Source organism: Pleuronectes platessa, chromosome 2, assembly GCF_947347685.1.
Source record: "Pleuronectes platessa chromosome 2, fPlePla1.1, whole genome shotgun sequence".
NCBI classification, from domain to species: Eukaryota; Metazoa; Chordata; class Actinopteri; order Pleuronectiformes; family Pleuronectidae; genus Pleuronectes; species Pleuronectes platessa.
In genome coordinates, this window is record NC_070627.1 from 4101244 (window position 1) to 4124822 (window position 23579).

At 42.7% G+C, this 23579-nt stretch overlaps 4 protein-coding genes across 4 annotated transcripts; 3 read left to right on the top strand and 1 right to left on the bottom strand.

Moving 5' to 3' along the window:
* Positions 1 to 975: 975 nt before the first annotated feature.
* On the bottom strand, positions 976 to 3003 carry rps23 (ribosomal protein S23). Its single transcript, XM_053438413.1, has 4 exons — positions 2913 to 3003; positions 1843 to 2002; positions 1528 to 1648; positions 976 to 1165 (listed from the first exon to the last, which is right to left on the bottom strand). Exons 1-4 carry the CDS (start codon positions 2914 to 2916, stop codon positions 1019 to 1021), a joined length of 432 nt encoding a protein of 143 aa, XP_053294388.1. The 5' UTR covers positions 2917 to 3003; the 3' UTR covers positions 976 to 1018.
* A 1121-nt stretch (positions 3004 to 4124) lies between these two features.
* atp6ap1la (ATPase H+ transporting accessory protein 1 like a) lies at positions 4125 to 8368 on the top strand. Its single transcript, XM_053444387.1, has 6 exons — positions 4125 to 4219; positions 6224 to 6292; positions 6656 to 6844; positions 7139 to 7189; positions 7762 to 7999; positions 8111 to 8368. The coding sequence occupies exons 1-6, from the start codon at positions 4125 to 4127 to the stop codon at positions 8366 to 8368; spliced, it is 900 nt and encodes a 299-aa protein (XP_053300362.1).
* Positions 8369 to 9354: 986 nt separating this feature from the next.
* pde12 (phosphodiesterase 12) lies at positions 9355 to 13593 on the top strand. Its single transcript, XM_053439246.1, has 8 exons — positions 9355 to 10238; positions 10481 to 10908; positions 11040 to 11145; positions 11572 to 11722; positions 12065 to 12143; positions 12253 to 12375; positions 12517 to 12722; positions 13051 to 13593. The coding sequence occupies exons 1-8, from the start codon at positions 9658 to 9660 to the stop codon at positions 13168 to 13170; spliced, it is 1794 nt and encodes a 597-aa protein (XP_053295221.1). The 5' UTR covers positions 9355 to 9657; the 3' UTR covers positions 13171 to 13593.
* Positions 13594 to 15486: 1893 nt separating this feature from the next.
* Positions 15487 to 23001, top strand: gmppb (GDP-mannose pyrophosphorylase B). The gene is made up of 10 exons (XM_053443364.1): positions 15487 to 15605; positions 16765 to 16955; positions 17090 to 17170; positions 17475 to 17523; positions 17640 to 17782; positions 18420 to 18578; positions 18783 to 18861; positions 20323 to 20450; positions 20548 to 20730; positions 21112 to 23001. Exons 2-10 carry the CDS (start codon positions 16827 to 16829, stop codon positions 21241 to 21243), a joined length of 1083 nt encoding a protein of 360 aa, XP_053299339.1. The 5' UTR covers positions 15487 to 15605; positions 16765 to 16826; the 3' UTR covers positions 21244 to 23001.
* The last annotated feature ends 578 nt before the right edge of the window (positions 23002 to 23579 follow it).

The window sequence follows — 23579 nt, forward strand, 5'->3', positions numbered from 1 at the left end:
GTTTATGCAGTGAACTGATCAACACACAGTGGGTGGGACTTTTATTCACGTGTTGCCGTCTTCTTGTTGAACCTAAAACTTTGAGAAGCACCTCGATCAACCAGGTTGTTTTAAATGTACTATATAAATAAAAATAAACATTGACTTTGCAGGACATTGTTTGTAATTCATCATTTTTAAACACAGTATTAACAGGTGACTACACATGGCAGCGTATTTATTTGTACAACACATTGGACTCGTTTGAGGCAAAAGAGTTTTTAAAGGATTCACAGCAGGTGAAAACATGATCAAAAATAATCTTTGTTGTGGTAAAGACGTCAATCTGCCTGAAATTTTTTATCAAGTGGATTTATCAATCTGCATTTATTCCAATTAATAAACCCAAGTGACTGAGTAAACATGACTTTAAGGGCCCTGGAGGGGGGGGCACTCAGGACAGGAAAACACAGTATCACCCAATTATTATGAATGGATTTGTCTGTTAATGATCAACAACCCTCATGTTATCGTGGCATCGCTCAGTTGTCTCATGTTAAACAATTTGGCTGCTGTGACTCCTGCACAATAGAATGCAGTAATGATTATTTTGTCTGATGCAGACATGTTTCAGTTTAGCAAGACTAACATTCCATTTACATGAATTATCCGTTTGAGGTCTGAGTGACTTTCCTACAAAGCCCCAAAGAGTTGTCAGTTTGAAGCCAAACTTCTGTCCACATGTTGAACTGTCCCTGTAAAGACACTTAAGGTGATGGCCAGCAAACTGCCCAGGACTCATACGTGTGTGGGATTGGATGAACAGATTATACAACCTTTTGGATTCAAGAGCCATTTAGATGCTCTTCATTGAAAATAAAAGTCTTAAAGGATTTAAAGGAACATGCAACCTGAACATCTACTTGTCCTGAATGACCGTAAAGGGAAAATATTCATGAAACAAGTGTCCTACGACAATGAAAACATGAAACCAGATTGTATTTGAAAACATTTTTATTTTATTTTCTGCATCAACTGTCTATGACCTGGGCCTCTCCTTCTTGCCTTTGTAGAGAGCCAGCAGGGACACGTTGGCAACCTTGACCACCTTGAAACGGACACCGGGAATATCACCCACAGCGTGACCTTTACGTCCGAATCCTGCCACCAGCACCTCATCGTTCTCCTAAAGGACGGGAAGAGACAAAGAGGACGTGGTTAGAGGAAGACAAAAGGACTGAGAGACAATGTCCAACCATCTAAAGTGACTTGTACAGTTAAATTTCTAATTAGGACCAATTAGACACTGTCACATTTAGACAGCTACATAGGACAGATTCAGTCAAATATATCTATATGTGTACGTATAGATTCCGGAAAATCTACAGAATTTATTAGGTGAAGCTTTGAGACCAAGATGTGATGACACCAGACTGCAAGCTGTAATATTTTAATCATTTACCAGGTACTGAATTAAAGTTGTATCACAAAGTTTGACTTTGTTCTGGCTTAATGTTCCTGAAGGGTTTTCACATCAACAGCGTTTACCTCAATGAAGTTGAGGCAACCGTCGTTGGGGACGAAGGCGGTGATCTTCTTTCCGTTCTTGATGAGCTGCACCCTCACACATTTCCTGATGGCAGAGTTGGGCTGCTTAGCCTCTACTCCTCTGCAGAGAAAACACAGAACACTCGTCAACACACTTTAATCCTTTCAACAACCTCATTTGATGCCTAGAACTTGCATTTGGCCTCATCGACAGTGAGATAAAATGCACCAGGGACCAAGTACTCCAAACTTCTTCGTTCTTAAAACGATTTCCCCCTCAGTGGTCTACAGTTCAGGAGTACGTGTGGTACTCACACTTTCTCAAGTACGATGCCTTTGGCGTGAGAGGCTCCTCCGAAGGGGTTGGCCTTCAGGGCTGTGCCCAGATGGGCCTTCTTGTACTGTTTATCGTGCCATTTCTGCTCACGACGGTGGTTACGGAGCTTCCTGGCAGTACGCAGACCACGACACTTTCCTGAGGGAACAAAGAACAGCAGCGATTAATATCAAAGCAGAAGGACAGAGAACACAGACTCAGTGGGATGCAAAGATCTAGAAAAGTCTCAAAGTGTCTTAACCGTCAGGGACAGAAGCCGTCCCAGATTAAACAGGCACAACCAGAGATACCAATAGGGCTGAATGAAACTAACTGGATGACACTGGAGTGACACCCTGTCAGAGTTAAATATCTTCCGGGTGTGACTGACTCCAGCTTAACAGCCCAATTAAATAACTTCATCTTCTCACGTGTTGGTGTCACGAACAGAAAACCACTCATAGAACTGAAACCCTGACCAGACGCTGTTTCCTAGTGAGAGATTGATTACGTGACTATCACCAGGACCCTTGAACTGAATCCAGCTTCGTTCCACCTCCTCATCTGACTCACTACAGAAGGTGTGAGAAGATGGAGATTGGATTTTTTAACAGATCTGTTCTGAATGTGTAAATAAACCATTTTCCCCTTGATAGACCTGCAGCGCTGATCAACCTGTGCCGAGGCTAACTAAGCTAACCATGCTAACGTGAAGCTAACGAAGCTCCTTCTCAATCTGACGCCAGAGAATAGGACAGCGGGGATTCACGCGTTTTTTTCAATAAATCAGTTTAATATAAGCGGAAGGCGGTTTAAAGGTCATTAAAACAGGGCTGAATGCTAAGCTAGCGGTGCTAACTGGCCACCCCGGGTCCCGGACGTGTTATGGCCGCTCCACGTTGCGGCGGAGAGCGAATGTTTAACGGGGACATTTCTGAGCTATCAGCGGAGTTTAACCGACATTAAAACATCGAGACTTGTGCGTAAGAGTCTCGTAAACAGCACCGGTGCGAAAAATCAGTGGAATCCGCGGAATAACTCGACATATTTGCTGAAGTTTGACGCTCACCCATGTTTTCACAAGCGAGCCTGGGACCGAAAGGAAGGACCCAAGATGCACCGCGCTAAAAGTCGAGCCCGAGGACCCCAGCCGGGCGTGGCCACGCAATGTGCCTGACTAAAAGTATCACTTCTATAGTGCGCGTCTGATTTTTTATTAAATATATAATTATTATTGTTGTCATTATTATTAAATGTTATTAAATGTTCCGTTTCATTAAGAAAAAACTACTTTATATAAAGAGAACTCGAATAATGTTATAAAGGTTATACCAAACTTTCATTTAATTGTTTTTTATTTTTTTATTTTGTTCAGACCCTTATTAGAGGTAACAGACACACCTCTCAAAAAGTCAGAATAATATATATACGTTCTGAATTCAAATAATAAAACTACATTTTTAAATTAACTTTGATTGTATTTAACCTGAATGAAATGATCTTTGTGTTTATTACAGTCCAGCTGTAATATTTTTGATGGCTATTGGGACATGAAGACGATTTCAACAAATTATTAACACTAGTTAAAATGATTGAATTTAAATTGTCAATGGTCAAAAGTCACAAAGGCTTCATATGAGACTGAAACTGCACTGGCTAGAGACATACAACTTATATGTAAACATACAAGCATATAAATATATATATATATATATGTTTGTAAATACACTGTGTTTACCTGCCTCGTGTTCCTGGTGCGGCTGTGACACCTCAATTTCCTCTTCCCAGTGAGATCCAGACACCTGTGTGTCTGGATTACAAACAGGCAGATTAAGTCAATGATGTTATGTGTTCCCTGTCTGGAAAAGGGATTAGGTCCTTTTAGGATATTCATGCTTTTTATTATATTTCTTTAAAACGTGAGTCAGTAAGTACAGATTCATTCTTTCACATTTCTGTTCTGTAAGTGTATGTCGATAAAATGGACCCAATATATCTGGTGAATGTTGCTCTGACAGTGTCATCATCACTATGACCTTTAATCTGCTGAGACTCATTGTTGTCTGAACTGACCTGAAATGAGAAAATATGTGACCAGTAAATGTCTTTCACCGGTGGGCGGGTCCTGTCCACCCTGCCTGCCCCTGTCACTCTCTCTCCGATTGGATGATTCATGGGTCTGACAAGGGGGCTTAGAGACAGTGGGCTGATTAAAGTAGATTAGGAGGAGGAGAGGGGGACAGAGTGTGTGTGCTGGCATCACACTCCGGTCGCCACCGCGATGGCTACGCCGTGGAAACACTGCAGCATCCTCCTCCTCTCTCTCCTCCTCCACCTGCAGTCGTCTACCTGCCTCGACCGGCCGCCTGCTCACAGGTAGGAGACGATCAGAGGAAGGGATCTGAAGCGGTTTGAAGATGAGAGTTGTTGTGTTTCACCTCTCCTGACTCTCTAATCTCTGACTCCCGACACATTCAGCTCAGAGATTACGGACGTGTTCCCATTGACCACAGGCCCTGTTTGTGGAATTTCATTTATTTATTCTTTTTTATTTCTTGAAAACTGTGATTTTTTAAAAATTATTATGTGGTCGTTTGAGGAACACTGGGAGAAGCGTCAGTCCAGCAAGAAACAATTAGTTGATAGACAGAAATCTAATTGACAACAATTAAGATAACAGAGTATTTGCAAGCAAGCGAAAATCGCTTGTCTGATTTTCTGTGTTTTATATCACAGCAGAGCATAAAGACTGAAGCTTACGTGTATCAACAAGCAAAAAGGAGCTGAATGAGGGTTAGAAGCTCTGTAGAACTGCTCTGATCTGCTCACGGCCAGGAGCTAAAAGGAGAGTTCATTGCACTCAATCAGATTGACACAAACAAGTATTATTCCCAGTCGTGTCCTCGCAATTTCTTTCTACTGCCAATGTCCAGAGGTAAAGAGGAAAATGTTGTTTTCTTATTAAAGAGGCAGAAAATAAAGGTGTGGAGGTGAAGGTTTTCGATGGAGGTGAAGGTTTTGGATTATAGGTGAAGGTTTTGGATGGAGGTGAAGGTTTTGGATGAAGGTGAAGCTCTGATGGAGCTGGAGGTTTTGGATGGAGCTGAAGGTTTTGGATGAAGGTGAAGGTTTTGGATGGAGGTGAAGGTTTTGGATGGAGGTGAAGATTTTGGATGAAGGTGTAGGTTTTGGATGAAGGTGAAGGTTTTGGATGGAGGTGAAGGTTTTGGATGGAGGTGAAGGTTTTGGATGGAGCTAAAGCACATCTGACTTTCATGCTGGAGTTTTCATGCTGTCACACACTTGAAGTCGTTTTCTCAGTTATTCTTCACCACCACGACAATATCTTCTCAACCCTTCTACCTGCAAAAGTGTTGAACTGGATTTGAAACACCAACAAACCACATGGTCATGAAACATAATCTGAGGTTTCTGCAGAATCCTTCAGTAGAAGTTCTTCTCTGACAGTGACACTGAGACAAACCGAACTCTAATGAGACGATAATGATGCCGGACGTGTAAACAGATGTTCATGTGTCATTTCTCACAGTGTGCAGCTGTTCGTGGTAAAATAGGGAGAAGCTGCAAAATCTCCTCTTGGCCGAGAGCCACCCCATCCTGCATGACCGGTGTGTGTGTGTGTGAACTCTGATTGTGTGATTATGTCATCAATGTGATCCCTCAAGCCACAGTCCTGAGCTCTGACCCAGAAAACAAGAGGAGCTAAACCTTGTTTTGCAAAATAAGTAATGATGAACATTATCTTTCTGTTTTGGTTATTTATTGACTCTCCTGTTGTTTTTTTGTTTACAGAGCTGCTGTCGCTCCAATCCATGGTTAGTATCTATCTATCTATCTATCTATCTATCTATCTATCTATCTATCTATTTATCCACCATTAAAGTTAAATTATGTTATTTCCTCTGCAGATGAAAGGGTCACACACAGTGATGGAGGGATGTGGATGGAGGACACAGAGCAAACAATCAGACAAATGCTGCAGGTAAATGAGGTCTTCTACTTATTTTTGGGGATTAGAGGTGAACAATCAATGTAATACCTGCTTAAAAATAAGAAAGTGCTGTGATCCCGAAAGAGGATAGTTTCATTTCACTGCTTGTAGATCTGGGATTCACGAGTTGAGAAAAGAGAATGAAAGGGAGAAAGAAAAGAAAGGAGGAAAGACAAAAGGTCTGATGTGGTGTGAGAGGGATAAACCTTTTTGTAACAAAGATTGTGTTGATACACGTATTTATTTTCATACACATAAATAATATAGAAGATATTAGAAGTTTGGAGTTACTTTAATATGTATATAAATGGCTCTTTCTGAATCCATGTGATTTTATTCTCACTTTCTGTGTCCATCCTCCTCCTCAGTCTCCAGAGGCTCCACAGAGGAAGTTACTTCAGGTTCGAGGAGCTGCTCTACCCTTCCCTCCCCTCAAGGTGGCGTAATTCACTTCACACATGACTTAACTGTATGTTCCAGGTTGCGTCCTGGACCTGCTCTCTGCGCGCAGACATGAAACTTATATCCATCTTCTCATGTGACGACAATACGACGAAAAATCTGCTCTATAAGATATATCTATTTAGCTATGATACTATTAATTCAACATATTGGTGACTATAGGTTTTCTAAATGTCTCATTTAGCAGGTTACTATTCTCAGCTCATTAGGTGTAAGGGTATGGAACATATGTTCAAACTAGTAGAGTAGAACTAATCCCTCTGAATGTAAGAGTATGAAGCTGCATAAAATTATAATACTGAAGTTCAGGCATACCCCATTTGTACAGTATCTGAGTAAATCCCCCACGTTGCACCTGTGTCTCCCCTGCAGGTGTTTTCTGACGGGGAGCCGTGCGTCCTGTTCCAGGCCCGGAGACTGTCTCTGCGCCTCGAGAAGCAGAAGCAGCTGGACCTGACGGAGAGAGCGTTCTCTCCTCAGAAATCTGTGGACACCAGCCAGTCTGTCTGCCGCCGGGACAAGGCAACGTATGTACTGTCCACCTGTCTGTCTGCATGAGCCTGTCTGCCTGTCTGCCTGATGTGCACACAACCTCAACAGCATCAGACAACAATGATGTTTTGGGGATTGATCTGTTTTCTGAGCTGATTTGTGATGTATTTGAATAAAAATTGTTTGCCTTGGGCTTCGAAAGTCCCTTGAATCACACGTGGAAATAAGTCAAAACAGAGGAAGGATGTTGATAATAGAGTCAAAGAGTCAGAATGTTCTTGGGTCATCAAATCACAAGGTAACAATAATGTGTGTGTGTGTTTCTGAAGGTTGCTCATGAGGTTTGGAGACGTGGAGGATTTGAGAGGCCTTTCAATCAGGTTAGTCATACCCCCTGCTTGCCGTATATACACCAAACGATATTGCAAAACTCCCCCAAGGCCCAACAATTATCCAGCTATTATATATACAAGAAATAAGTGAATAGTCTGACAACCTAAATTATTAATTTGTTGTCATAAAGCATCGTTATTCATCAAGATCATCCCGTCATATTCTGGCTAGGATGTTTCTTTAATTCGCAAATACAAAAAACTTTGACGGGTTCTTCCAGAGTCCAGGTCGAATCCCTCAACCAAGTTTCGTGAAAATGGGTTTTGTAGTTTTTATGTAATCCAGCTGACAAATAAACACAACAGGCCATAAACGTTTTTTCTTTTTGGAGGTAATAAATGACAATCACGTGATCAAAAAGGCAAAAATACAGATAAGTCAGATCTACATGAATATGTCTAAAAGTTGCCCTAGGAAGTTAATAAAAGTTATGATTCTATTCAGAACTACTCCCCATAAGGCACGTTGTGTTTCTTCTAATGTGTTAACAATGAAGAGCCAAGCAGAGCACACATGTGAAGTCTGGATTCACAGTCTTCTCTCGTCCCCCTGGTGTCAGACTGCAGCTGTCCAACACCTTCTACGAGTCGTCCGGTCAGTGGTGGTTCTCCGTGGACAGCGTCTCTCTGCTCTACAACACGTCTGAGGAAGCTGTGTTCAATGCCAGCGAGGTGTACGCTCCGGCCTCCTCCTCCTACCACTGCCTCCATGTCAGCAACCTGCAACGCCACAGCGCCCTGCTGCTGCCCAGCACCGACCACGCCCGCCGCTGGACCATCACCTTCACCGACTTCCAGGTACCAGTCACTGACACACACTTACTGCGCCTTAACACCAGGGAGGATGTCTTTGAACCATCACACTAAGTTTGTTTATTACATCTGAAAATGTCTCCTCCCTCTCCTCAGATTCAGGCCTTCAACGTCAGCTCCGGTAAGTTTTCTCCGGCCAGCGACTGTGCCACCTTCCTGACGCCGGCCATCCTGATGGGCCTCGTCACCTCCCTCATCCTGCTGCTGGTCCTGGCCTACGCCCTGCACATGGTCATCCACCTGAAGCACATCGAGCACGAGGACGAGCACAAGGCCGACACCTACTACCCACAAACCCCTGAGCAGCCTGAACACTGCTATGTGGAAAACATGGCAGAGAAAAATATCCTGTAGTAAAACCAGGAAGATGAATAGAGACTGTTCTCTCTCTCTCTCTCTCTCTCACACACACACACACACACACACACACACACACACACACACACACACACACACACACACACACACACACACACACACACACACACACACACACACACTAACACTTCACAACCACAGATAATTCGATGCTGACCTCTGACACCAGATCTCTGGTATGATTGAACTTTCTGCTCAGGACTTGCTTTCTTTAACAAGAGTTTTGTAATCTATCGGTGAATTGTGGTATTTGTCTTTGTTATAAATAAATTCTAAAAATGGCTCATTTGGTTTGCTCTGTTCTTCTCTAGATATCCTTTGACAATTGTATTTATTGTATTTATTATATCTATTTACCTTTTTTCTGTGTTTCTTGTCACAGAACGTAAAAACATTTAGCAGCTGCAGACTCAGCGTCTCACATGACTCTTCACTGATCAAAGCTTAAGGCAGGACATGTACTTGGACATAGAGTATTATAATGGCAGGAAGGGGGGTGCAGCGCAGGAAGATAATATCATGACAATGTCACAGGAATGGAAAATGCAGACACCGTGGACCGAAACAGTTTAACAGGTACTTTATTGTCGTTCGAGTTAGTAATGAGAGGAATCATGTTTGTACGGTTACATTATTTTGTATACATTATTAGTAGTAGCAGTAGTAGTAGTAGTAGTAGTAGTATTACATAAGATAATCCTTTATTAGCCCCACAACAATTTACTGTGTTTCAGCAAAGGGGACAGTCAAAAATAGACACCAGTAAAGTAAACATGAAATTTAAACACATGGAAAATATAAAAAATATAAATGAATAGGTGATTATAATTTTTTATTATTATTATCAACAAAGAAATGCAGCTAAAATCATCTATTCCTCCTGTATAATCTCTTGATTAACACTCCAGTCCTATAGGTGGCAGTAATGCGCCTACACGGTGTTTTGATTGTGATGAAACCAACACCACAGAAGCAGGTGGAAGCCCACGCTGACCTCAGGGAAGTGCTGACAGTTCATGTTCTAACTTTTAAATATTAAACACAACACGTTGATCTACGCTGAGGTTTAATTCACGAACCTTTTGTGTAGTTTAGTTGTGAAACAAGCCACCGGATGTTGAGTCCAACTCGCGGTTTCAGTGTGTTTGTCACACAGTTTGTTAGCATGTGGCTAACCGGTGGAGCTGTATGACTCGACCTGCCTCTCGCCGCCCCTCTTCGGTCTACTTCTGCCCGGTTGTCCCCTCACTGGCTCCGGGGACTTCATGTTGAACCGCCTCACCGCTGTCCTCGCTCTGTTCCCTCGCCGCCTGCTGCTCTCCTCCCCGAAGACCGTGACCCGAGCCTGCCACCGCCTCCTCCGCACGATGGAGCCCGCCGTGGTGAGGTGTCTCCCCGGGGAACCCAAGCTCACCATCTCCTTCACCCTGGACGGCAGCAAGAAGCAGATGCTGCGGGACCAGGACGAGCCGCTGGCGAAGGCCCTGGCCCGGATCTCCAATGGCTTCGCCAAGGGCCTGGGGAAGGCGAAGAAGACCAAAAGGCGCAAGTCGCAGCAGCCGAGCGAAGCCCCGCAGCCCGCCGCCGTGGTGAAGCTGTTCTTCGGGGGGGACGAGGTGCCCGACACGGAGCTGAACTCGGAGGCCTGGCGGGACGGAGCCGTGCTGCAGGTGGGAGACCTTCAGTACTCGGTGCACAGGAACTCACCCACCTTCACCACCGCCGAGCTCCCGGTGTCTCTGCTGGCCGAGTTCCCCGTGTGCCCCAAACTGGAGGTGGAGTTCGGGGACCTGCAGGAGTGCGAGTTCACCTGGTTCAAAGAAACAGGCCCAGACACCAGGGAAAGGTAGTATTCAAATCACAGTGTCCATGATGAAGAGTTCCTTTAGAGGCTCAGTGCTATTTGAAGCTCACTGTATGATCGGTTTCCTCATCCAGACCCCATCACACCAGTTCAACATCTAAATCCACTTTACTCAGACTTGTCACATCAGGACCATATCAGCAATCTAACTTTTCACTTTTTCACTCAGAATCCCAGTAAAACAGCCTCAGCTTTAAGATTAGTTGCAGAAGTGACGGTCTCAGCTCTGAAGTTCCTGGGGAGGTCGAAGGTCAGGAGCCAAGCTGGACTCAGGTGGGATGTGGGCGAGTCCACATCCCGTCCAACAAGGACATTGGCTGCAGACTCAAACTGCGCTGCACACCCAAAGATGGAGGTCGCAGTGGCTTGGCCAAGGAGCTGGTCTCTGTGGGAGCCGTGGAGGCCGGACCAGGCATGTGCACGTTTGATGACAGACACGCGTACACTGTCAAAGAGGCCGAGTGGCCCACGATGAGGGTGGTGTCCTACAACATCCTTGCAGATGTCTACGCCCAGACAGAACTGTCCAAGACGGTGCTCTACCCGTACTGCGCCCCGTACGCTCTGCAGCTGGACTACAGACAGAACCTGATCAAGAAGGAGCTGGCTGGATACAACGCTGACATCATCTGTCTGCAGGAGGTCGACCCAGGTAAAGAAAAAGCATTTCTCTTGGATCAGTTTGATATATGAGTTATTAGAAGAGGATCCACACCAAAGATGTCAGATTCCAGCTCTTCTTTGTGCTGACATATGATGGATGTGTGTCTCTGCCGTCTTCAGAGGTGTTTGAGGACAGTCTGATTCCGGCTCTTGATGCCTTTGGTCTGGACGGAGTTTTCAAGCTGAAGGAGAGGCAGCATGAAGGACTGAGCACCTTCTACCGCAGGTCAGGTCTGCAGGAGTAGTTTAGTCTGATGCAGCGTCAGGGGGAGGTTTTTGAGGGTAGTCAGGATTTGATTATGTTTCTCTATAAGTGTGAATTCATGTCATGGTAGGGGTGAGTGTTTTGGATTTTATAGCTTATAATTTGGGTGATTTTGATATACAAGAAATTCTGTGGTAACTATAACTAAAAGTCCTCGATGTATCAGTCCATCGTGATTGGTGCCACATCAGGACACTAATCAGGACTGATTTAAATGACAATATTGACTTTGTGTAAATGCTTATCCCTTGATTTAACATAATTGAATGTGTCTGGTTTAATTCTTATTTTGAAGATGAATAATTATCTCTGGTTAAAAATAATCTTAAATATTTACATCTAAATCCAGGATTAGGTCATGTAAATAATAAATGTTGTTGATTTCAGGTCCAAGTTCCAGCTGCTGAGTCGTCATGACATCATGCTGAGTGAGGCGTTGACCTCTGACCCCATCCACTCTGAGCTGCTGGAGAGGGTTTCTGCAAACAGCGACCTGACCCTGAAGGACAGAATACTGAAGAGATCCACCTCGCTGCAGGTATGACAGTTTGTGCAACATACGTTTATGAATATTTACATCAAACATTAAGGTTGTTAAAACAAAAAATTACTCTCATTACTGCTGCTGATGGATAATGCATCTCATTCAGGTTTTGAGTTTACTCACTGGAATGAACGGAAACAGAATAGTCCTTACAAGAGTATTACAAAAAACAAATTCTGGGGTTAATAATGCAGCATTTACCGTTATGAAGATTTAAACAGACAAATCAAGAGCACAATATTTCCAACAGGAGTCAAACTAATAAATAAATAAAAGCCGATTTATATATTTATAATAATATAATAACAGCTTTATGAATCTCTCCTGTTCCTGCAGGTCAGTATACTGGAGGACCTGAAGACCCCAGGCAGGAAGGTGTGTGTGGCCAACACTCACCTGTACTGGCACCCCAAAGGTAAAAGCTCCTTCGAACATGAACACACCTCAGTCACTGACAAGAGAAGAAGAAGTGTGATGATCATGATTTACATAAATGTCCGAAAATTATTTAATTTCTTTTGAAGGAGGGAACGTTCGCTTGGTCCAGATGGGCGTCGCCCTCAAACACCTGAGTCATGTGATCCGTGAGGTCGCACCGGGAGCTCCTTTACTCTTCTGTGGAGACTTTAACTCCACCCCTTCCTCAGGTAAATCCCCACCCAAACGTCTGGCCTCATGGATTTCAATGTTTTAATATTCACTGCCTCTGTGGATCTGTTTAGTAGAGACACCATCTCATTGTAACAGCTGCTCACATTATCTCTGTCTACCTCCTGCTGCCGTGTCAGGTGTGTTCCAGCTGCTCACTGAGGTGGTGGTTCCTCAGCAGCACGCAGACTGGAGCAGCTCGGGCCCGGAGGAGTCCTGCAGCATGGAGCTGCTCTCTGGTTTCCCCCCGCTGCTCAGTGCCTGCGGCCAGCCGGCCTACACCAACTATGTGGGGGGATTTCAAGGCTGCCTGGATTACATCTTCATACAGCCCGACAGCATGCAGGTACTAATACTGATACCAGACAGGCTTCTAACCAATGCATGAGAGCTATGTGTGAGAAAATCTGTAAATGAAATGGTACATTGTTTACTAACTCATTACTGTTTTAAATCTTTGTACTGAAATATAACTCAGTAGAGTAAATGGCTCAACTTCTCATGAACCCAGATTTAAATTCTCTAGATCCAGATTTTTATTTGGAACGTGCAGATGAAAAGGTAAAATCCTTGGCAATGATTAAATTGCTTGATTATACAGTTCTAATTGGGTTGTGTTATTTGTATAACTAACCAAAGAAGCTAACATGGTGTGCATGTGTGCGTTTGTGCAGGTGGAGCAGATGATTCCTTTGCCCAGTCACCAGGAGGTCACAACCTATAAGGCTCTGCCCAGTGTGGCTCATCCGTCTGACCACATCGCCCTCGTGTGTGACCTGCGCTGGAGCCCCTGACCTCTGACCTCCAGTCACCTGGTTGAAGATGCTTGAGAACTGCAAATACTTAATTTTTAATATTTGAATGAAATCGAGTAACTGGAGTTTACTGGAGATAAGTGAAAATCAACAACAACATGAACGACACAGTTGAGATCATGTCATATTATTTACAGTCATTAATATCAAGAATGATTTATCATCACTGATATTCAGTGTTGGATTTTTCACTTTTAAGAAAAAGTTATTAATTAAATTTTGCATGTTAATTCTTTCAGAAGTGATTCTTTGGCTGGTTCACCTTCGCCTTCTTAAACAGCCGTTAAAAATCATTTTAGACCACATGTAATCTGAATGGTTTCAATATAAGTATTTATTGTTTTTAATATGGTCAAACAAGTTGCCTGAATTGTAAAAATAAATTTAGTCTACTGAAACGTCCATCGATGAATTTGGCTCCTTTTGTCAACACATCTGAACTTTCAGGGTGTGTGTGTGTGTGGTGTGGGGGGGGGGGGGGGGGGGGGGGTGTGTGTGTGGGGGGGGGGGGGGGGGGGGGGTGTATTATCTGAGATCTGTCAAGTCAAATTCTGTCAGGGAAGAAAAAATAAAAATATACTTTAACAAAGTAGGATTACAATATATTTTTCTGATTTTTGTGATCATTTAGGAATGACCATTGTTTACAAATGCTTTATATTCAGTGCACATTAGATTTAAATATTCTCCACAGTGTTTTCATCACATGTCATCAGCCCTTTATTTCACTCGTAGCAGGAGCAGGACGAGCTCGAACTCAGCCACAGAAGCAGGACATCTTGGCCATTTGAATTTAGGGACGATTTTCCCACTAGTTTTCATTCACTCTCAAACAAGACACTTGTCATTGAAGTGGCTCTAATCAATGTTTTAAATAACAACATGACAACTAGAGAATTATCACCTGAATCTCCTCTTGGCTTAACGTGGAGTCAGGGAATTATCTTCCTGCTCCCTGTACTGTTTTGTGTGTGTTGTGTCAAATTGTGTATACTATTACTGTTTGTTGGTAACATTTTGAGATTATAAAAAAAAAGGTAGTGTTTCCATAAACAACATTACTTATATTCAGTTTTGTTCTGCTTAATCTACTCTATGATGAAACTCACAAGTGAAACCATCACTAGGATTATTTCATTCAGTTTCTAGCATTAGATCCATTTCACCTCAATCTTCCACACTGGACCTTTAATTAATACATGAATGATTTAAAACTTCCTCATATTCTTCAAATGACACATTAACATCCGCCTTCCCTCGCCACGCTGTTTTTCTCTGATTGGTCAGAAGTGGTGAGGAGGCGGTACCGAAGTGGAATGTACCACCGAGTCTTATGTTGGGGGTGGAGACAAAGTTAAGATACAATTTTACGGCATAGATGTGATAGCCTTGAAGCTTAGGTCTCTTTTTAATCAATAAGAATTAATTAAATATCTAGACATATTTTTGTTTTTTCTAATTTAGCATAATTCACCCTTTTAATTAAAAATCGGGCGAATTCCAACATCCGCGAGTCGGTGACAGCAGGGAGACGCAAATCGGAAACCAGGTGATTGACAACCAGAATAAAAGCTTGAAAACGTTTTCGATGGATCAGATTGAAACCTGGGATTGAAACTCAAAGTTTGGACATAACAAAGGAGTTTTGTAAAAACTAAAATAATGCGATAAAAATAAAGTTTGTTAAGTCGCTTTGGATAAAAGCGTCAGCTAAATGTAATGTAATGTAATGTAATGTAACACATTATTCTGGTGCCTGGTGGTTTATCTCAAATGGTAAGTTATTTTAAATGAAGGAGGTGGAGTTTACATTACATGTCATTAAAAATTAATGAATGTAATGGTGTCGTGTAGTTCTGGTTGTGTAAGTGCATATGTGTAAGTGTGAATGAGACCAAGTGAGTGTTTTAGGTGTATATTTATATCTGTGTCTATGTGGAATTAGACATATTTGAATGTTTGCATTGTATATTTACTTTTACTGATTGTCTTTATCATGATGATGATGATTATTATTAATAGATTTTATTTTATCTTGATCCTGAGTCTGAATAAAAAGTGATAACAAGTCCAGTCAATCTTTACTTATGTAGCTCAATGTCACAAATCACAACAATCTTTCCAGCTTATGACATCTTCTGTGCATAAATATGTATATATACACATATATATATATATATATATATGTAACGTGAGGAAATACTCAGTGAGTGAAAATAAAGGGAAACCAACAGATGACTCAGCTCACGGGACAGACATGTGATAGCACTACAAGTTTTATTGTGAAACCGTGAACCGGATGTTGTGTCTGTGTCACGTCCTGACGTCCGCTCCTGTTTGAACAATCTTACGTGTCATTCGTGGAGTTTCACTGATCCTGAACCTGCTGGACTCGTTGGAATCAACTGATCCCGGTGAGTTCTTCACTGTTTTTACTCAACTTTCCACACAGAAGAAGAAACACACGCGATGCTAACTGTGGCTAACAACTGTAGCTCACAGGCGCCTCCCCTGTCAGCTGATCTAAATGAAGCTTGTTAGCATATTGGCTAACGTGAGCTAGCTCCAATCACTGTGAGTTCATTGACAGACTGAAACCAAAAACACACTCAGTCTGTGTTTATCTCCTCAAAACTGTTCCCACGTGTTCACACTGAGACTGACGCTGCTCCTCGTTAGCCCCAGCTGTTCTGGTGTGATGCTAACACCGGCTAGCTGCTGCTATTCTTACTATGACACGTTTCAATCTGTCGTTTGCTTTGTGTTTGTGTTGTGCTGCTGTCACCTGTGTGTTACCGACCTGTACAAAAACTACCAAAAACACTGCATGAGTACTCCGAAGTCATTACTGCCTCTTTACACGTGTACTTAGTAGTGTGTAGTTCACTATTACATGTCACCTCAGTTGTCATTATGAATATTCAGTCAGTACTCAACATTTTTACAGTGATTGATACTTATTAGCACCTTAACACTAGTACATGTATATTCAGTAGTCATTACTATATTATTAATGTATTACTCATGAGTCATTATAACAAATTCTATAAAAGTACTCAGTCCTCAGTCCTCATAACTACATTATTACACCCATAGATCTTTAAATGGTTTCCTGGCCTCTCTCTCTCTCTGTCAGGGTGAGGATGAGCGAGACCTTTGTGCCAGACACTAAACGTGGATTATCTTTCATCGTGAATATCTGGCTGTGCAAGTTTTTACTACGAGTTTTTTAGTAATATACATAACATGTTACACCAGTCTTCAGAATCTCCTGCAGGTTAAACTGGACAAACAAAGCCTCCTTCTTCTCTCTGACAGCCTCACGTTACTGCAACATATGAGACTACAAGTCACCCATAATGCAACACTGTAAAAGACTAATGTTTTAATGCTACGCTTTCCAATCATTTGAAATATTAGATGGGTTAAAACATAATCGTAGATAGTTTGGGATAAGAAATAAGCGATTGAATTTATCAAAGCTATAAACAAATATGTGATGAATCTGGCAGGTGCTTCAACAAACCTTGCTGTGACGGTCAAATCTGTGACTCCCCTCTCTCTCCTGTCCAGGCTGGTTCTGGTTCTGAGCTGCAAGTTACCCTTACGTTAAAAGTTGCTAACCTACCAGAAGCATGAAGGCCATGATCCTGGTGGGGGGGTACGGGACCCGGCTGCGACCGCTCACCCTCAGCGTCCCGAAGCCGCTGGTGGACTTCTGCAACAAACCCATCCTGCTGCACCAGGTGGAGGCGCTGGTCAAGGTACAGAGGAGACACCCAGGGGGATTTAACCTTATCTGCCAATGTGTCATTTCGTGTTCTCAACTTTCTTGTCTTCAGTGAAAGTAATTTGTCACCGTGTGTTTTTGTGTGTGTTTGTGTGTGTGTGTGTGTAGGCCGGGGTGGACCATGTGGTTCTGGCGGTGAGCTACATGTCAGAGCTGCTGGAGAGAGAAATGCGAGTCCAGGAGGAGAGAGTACGTGGAACAATCACTGACACACCATGACACCTGTGAAACACACCTATATAAACAACACAATCTGAACGCTTTAGTTGTGAACAGGAAAAACCTGTAAATCATTATTTGCAACACTTCCTGTACCCGTTTCAAAGTAAAAGCACTCTAGTGCTTTTGTCAAAATGTTATTATTCGCAGGGTTCATGTCTGAAAACAGCTTGATAAATAGCTGTTAAGTGGTTCATATTTTGCAGCGTTACATACATTTGAGTGTTAATATTCATGGGGCTGCATCCTGATTGTTCCTTTGTTCTCTCCTCAGCTCGGGATCCGTATCACTTTGTCTCATGAGACGGAGCCTCTGGGAACAGGTGAGTTTCTCTTCACCACAGACAAAACCAGACGGGAAACTGATCTTTCATGACTATGACTGAAAGTTTGATGTAAAGAGTAGAAATCAGACGTCACTATGTGTGTTGGTTTACAGCCGGTCCTCTGGCGCTGGCACGAGACCTGCTGGATGTGGACAAGGAGCCGTTCTTCGTCCTGAATTCAGACGTCATCTGTGACTTTCCCTTCAAAGATCTTCTGCAGTTCCACCGCAACCACGGCAAGGAGGGAACTATCGTGGTGAGAAAGACGGAGACAAGCACAGGGACCTTGTTTAGCTGCAGAATGAAAACCCAGACACAAGGTCCGGTCAGAGTTAGATGGTTTTTAGCTGTGCTGCTAAAAAGTTGACTGCAGTTAGAGAACAGATTGAAATATTCAGTCGTGAATCTAAAACAACGTCTGAAGTTGGATATCGTCATTCTCACAAAACTCAGACCACAATTATATATGGCTTAAATTTTTAATACTGACAATTTCAACTTCCATCAGAGAAATGAAGTTAAATAAATTCAAACATATAAATAAACGTTTTACAGTCATGCAGAGTCCTCTTTGTATTTGATTATTATTTACCTCATACGTTATGTCTGTATATACATAAATAAAAGGCGACATCTCAGAAATTTGTTTGACTATCTATAGAGTTGACACTTTGTATTGCTGTGTTTAATTTTTTTAATATAATACAGAAGACTTATGTGTTATAATGTAAGATTGACTAATCGTGTGTGTGTGTGTGTGTGTGTGTGTGTGTGTGTGTGTGTGTGTGTGTGTGTGTGTGTGTGTGTGTGTGTGTGTGTGTGTGTGTGTGTGTGTGTGTGTGTGTGTGTGTGTGTGTGTGTGTGTGTGTGTGTGTGTGTGTGTGTGTGTAAAGGTGACTCGGGTGGAGGAGCCCTCTAAGTACGGCGTGGTGGTGTTTGAGACGGAAGGCGGGAAGATCCATCGCTTCGTGGAGAAACCACAGGTCTTTGTCTCAAACAAGATCAATGCAGGCATATACATCTTCAATCCCAGCATGCTCAGCAGGATCCAGGTGAGAGGAACACACACACACACACACACACACACACACAAACACACGTCTACTTACTTAAACATTGTGTCAACATGTGTCTAAAATGAAGTAGCAAGTACTGAGACTTGTAAAACTGCATAAAAAGTTAAATTCTCTATTTTGATAATTCTACATAATGAATGAAAAGCAGAAGAAACATTTTGTTTTTTTTTGTTTGTGCAGCTGAGACCGACGTCCATAGAGAAGGAGATATTTCCTGTCATGGCAGAGGAGGGGCACCTGTACGCCTTCGAGCTCCAAGGTAACTGTCACCACTACTGCTGGGCCACAGTATAGTGCTGTTATACACCAGATTCAGTAAAGACCTCATGTTTTGTAATTGGTTACACAACTCAACATAGTGTCATAGATTCTTGAGTTGAATGAATGAATGAATGAAAACCACCTACCCATAGTTACTTATTCATTTTATACTGTATAAACAGAAACAATTCCTTTTGAGAAGAAAAAAATATGACATCGCAAACACATACATCTGATTTATGGTCTGTTCTCTAGTGAGGTCACCATTACGACATGTTAATACTTTAAATATTCAGTGTGTGGGATTTAGTGACATCTAGTGGTGAAGTGTCATGTCGCAGCTGAACGCCCCTCACCTCAGCCTCCCCTTACTGACACGAGAGAGAACCTGTGGAAACCTTGAGTGGTCATAAAACTCAAAAGGTGTTTAGTTTGTCCAGTTTGGGCTTCTGTACTCAGGATTCAATTATTTTACCAGACACAGCAAAATGGAAACATGGTTTTAGAAAGTATTTTGGTTTTTCACCTGCGTGCTTGCTTTGGTCACTGCAGCTCACAGCTCAACCAGACGTAAGTGTTATTCTAGTCAGTAGTTCTGGAGAGGACTCGTCTGTAGAGAAGCACAGATTCTGACATCAGCTGTTCTGCAGGGACACGTTGAATCAGTGGATCTGGATTCTGCTTCAGACCCAAATCAATATCTAGATCAGAATCAACCACCGTTCTGATCTGTTATCGGTGCTTCTCTAGATCCACGTCCCTCTCTGGGAGCAAGAAGCTTTGAGTGACACGGCAGGGCAACGTAGTTAATCCTCCTCTCGTCCTGTAGACCAGTCAGACAGACTGGTCCCAGTCTCACTCTGCTCCACCTCATAGTGGCTTTGTTTCCCTCGTGAGCAGCTCCCTGCTTTAACAACTAAGACCACGACTGAACTGAAGGTCTTTGTGATCTCATGCAGAGGATTTGATGAAGTGATTCTTTTGCCCAGTTTAACAAATCTGCCGTCAGAGCAAAAGTCAACTTCAACACAACATCATAGATATCACTGAATAATTACAAGTAGCTGAATAATTACAACAGTTTTACTTTCACAATTAAGATGTGTTGACGTACACAGGCTTATAAACACAACACAATTTAATAAGTACAATTTAAAAAAAAATAGTTTAAATGGAATAACAGAATAAATTAAAATAAACTGTGCTCACTGATGCTCAACGTGTGGAATTCAACTCAACAGTGAAAGTTATTCAATTTGTTTGTGAACTTATAGAGCAGGTGACTTATCTGTCAATCATGTGACGTCGTCTTTCAGCACCAAACCTGTGGGAGATCACAAGAACCTACTGGTTTTGTGTCCTTGTTTCAGTGGAAACTAACTGATCTCACTGGTTTTATCTCTGTCTGTCTGTCTGTCTGTCCACCTGTCTGTCCACCTGTCTGTCTGTCTGTCTCTAGGTTTCTGGATGGACATCGGTCAGCCCAAAGACTTCCTGACAGGGATGTGCATGTACCTTCAGTCGCTACGACAACAGGCTCCTGAGAGGCTACACACGGGGCCCGGTTTCCTTGGGAACGTCCTGGTGGTGGGTACCACTGGTTGAAGTTATGGTTCCATCAGATTTAAAAAGAACCGTAAACAGTCCGAGATGATTTCCACTCCTCTCTGTCTCTCCTCCTTAGGACCCGACAGCTAAGATCGGGCAGAACTGCACCATCGGGCCGAACGTGAGCCTCGGCGCCGGCGTGGTGGTGGAGGACGGCGTCCGGATCAAGCGCTGCACGGTGATGAAGGGGGCGCGGGTTCGATCCCACTCCTGGCTGGAGAGCTGCATCGTGGGCTGGAGCTCCTCGGTCGGTCAGTGGGTGAGTGGAGGACGAGGGACAAGGGCTGTTTCCAAACAAACATCATTTGACAAGATGGACTCTGGAATTGATTCATGTGCTGTGAGAGACATTTACACAGACATGATGGTGAAAGCAGAACTGTTTGAGTTTAATAATTACCAGCTTTAGCAAATAAGAGTCAGATTAACCTACTGCTCCTGTCTGACTCTCTATATACGTGAAGAACTGTCCGTTAGAATTGATCTAATCAGGCAGAATCTCATCTCCTCCTAAAAGCAGACCTGGGTCAAAATCAGAACCTGTATTAACATCTGAAGTTCTCTGACCTGCTACAGTTAAACAATGAGTCATGTGTATTTTCATCAGTCGTCTCACTTCTGTTTTAACTTCTGTCGTCAGGTTCGCATGGAGAACGTGACGGTGCTCGGGGAGGACGTGATCGTGAACGACGAGCTGTACCTGAACGGGGCCAACGTCCTGCCTCACAAATCCATCAACGAGTCGGTCCCGGAGCCGCGGATCATCATGTAGCTGCAGGCGTGGGGGGGGGGGGGGGGAGAGAGCTCGCCCCGCCTTCTTCTTTTTAATGAACTCAACTGAACGCCCAAGCTGTGCCAGAGAAAGAGAAAGAAAGAGAGAGAGAGAGAGAGGGAGGAACAAACGGGCAGAAGGAAGGAGGAGGAGGAGGGGAAAGGGAACAAATGAAGGTGTTTTTTGTTTTTACTCTATTTAATTAATTGAGCCTCTTTTTGTTCGCCCTGATTGGCTGCACCTTCCATCAGTCTGACACGATGGCGTTAGCATGATCGGCTGAAACGCAGCCTGGCCCGTCCTGAATGTGGCAGGTGGTGAACACTGCTTTAATAATAAAGGGTGAGGTAGAGGGGGGGGGGGGCCGGGGTGGAGGGACAAATACTGAAGTTACTGAGAATGTTAAGGGACGAGGGGGTGAGGGAAGGATATGATCACTGCTGTTCAGATTCACTGTGCATTTAACGGAGCCTGAAACCGTGTCACTGAGATCAATCAAAACGCTGTGATGGTTATAATTGAATCCACCAGGGCTGTCACTTTTATTCATATATTCAATCTGCTTGTTGAATTCAAAATCTACAATCCTAGAAGCACATCGGACCATCTGAAGTGTTTTACCCCCTGGGATCCAGCAGAGGGCGCTCACTAAAACCACATCAGTAATGTGGAACTTCACTTCTGGACTTAAGGGCTCTAAAAGCTCAACGTCAACATGTCTGGTCTCCTGGTTCGAGCAGAACAAAGTGTCGACTCAACATCTGAAGCTCTTGCGGTGAATTATGAAACCCAGAGAAACGGCCTCATCCTCAACTGGAGTCGTCTTTGTTTCCGCCTGAATGTAGTTCAATCGATTTTTATATAAGAATTCTGTTTCGTCTTTGCCTCGGTGAACTTTTCTGTTCTTTCTTTGTATCATAGAAACTTTGCTTCAATGCCAAACAAACTGCATTTTAGAGTCAGACACTAAGAATACAAAAGGGACATATAACTTTATTTCCAGCATGTTTTTCTGTTTGTAGAAGAATCCTGTCATGAACTAAACTGATGATTAGAAGGATTCATCCTTTGGTCCCACGGAGCATCAGGTCACTCAGAGGGGAAAAATCTCCCTTTTGAGAAAACCTCAGAAGTTTAGGGGACATGTCATGATTAGAGATATCAGAAAATCAGTCTGTCATCTGTATTTAATCAAGTAATATGTTTCAGTATAAGATACATAATTAACGTATCAGGACTTTGAAATAATCTCCTTAATGGAGGAGGAAACAGCTTCGAGGTTATTGTTGCTAACATCTCTGTCATGTATAGATCTCATAGTTCCTCATGATATTATGAAATAAGTTCTGTTTTTCTTTGGCCCTAAAACTCTGTCGTGCTTTGACCCCGAATGACTGAACCACACATTTGGGCAATTCAAGTTTTTTACTGAGCTACATGAATAACACTCTGTTGGAAGCAGATTTCACTCAAATGAAGGTTTACATATTCCCGAGTCATTGAACATCTCCAGTAGAAGCTTTTCTGGAGCACTGAGGTCAGATCTGATGTTTTTTCCTCCATGTTGCACAAAGCAGCCGGTGATTCCAGCTGCCGGACACCGAACTGATCTCTGAACAGGATGCAGTTATGCTCGTTAATGCAGTTATTGATAAAACTGTTTTTAGGATACTGAAGACTTTGTGTCTGAACGAATGAAGTCAACTCTTTGTAATAAAGTCTTTTTTTAAAGAGAATAATATAATCTACTGACATTCACATCTCGTCTCGCCTCTTTTTTTTGTGTGATTATCAGTTTACTGTTCAAACACTGAAACATTTAATTTGTGAAAATGGGTTAGAGAAATCAAATGAATTATTTATAGTAATTTAGTTTGAAAAATTGTGTGAATGAGACATGGATGAACATGAATATGAATGAATGAATCAAAATGAAACTATTTTGTTGTATCCTGATCCAGTGTTTCAGGAGCTGGACTCGTATTATATCGAGTTTTTCTTGTCAGTCTCACAAGTGCTCTGAATTCTACACAATTAACTACTGAAGTAATCATATACAACAAATCTGAGTGACATGGTAAAATGAAAAAACATCTAATAAGCTATGAAAATAAAGTAGAGCCAGATCATACACTGTGTATAAAGATGGATGATGCATCTGAACGAATGAAATGCTGATGGGGGGAAAAGGAAACACAACCTTTTTAACCTCATGTCCACCACCAGGCGCTAAACAGTCTGAATAAAGTCTCAGGTCCAGATCTCTGATTACAGCTTTTGTTCTGAGGATAAACACACTCGGTAAAGTGAGCTGAAGCCGTTGGGCCCTGCTTGGG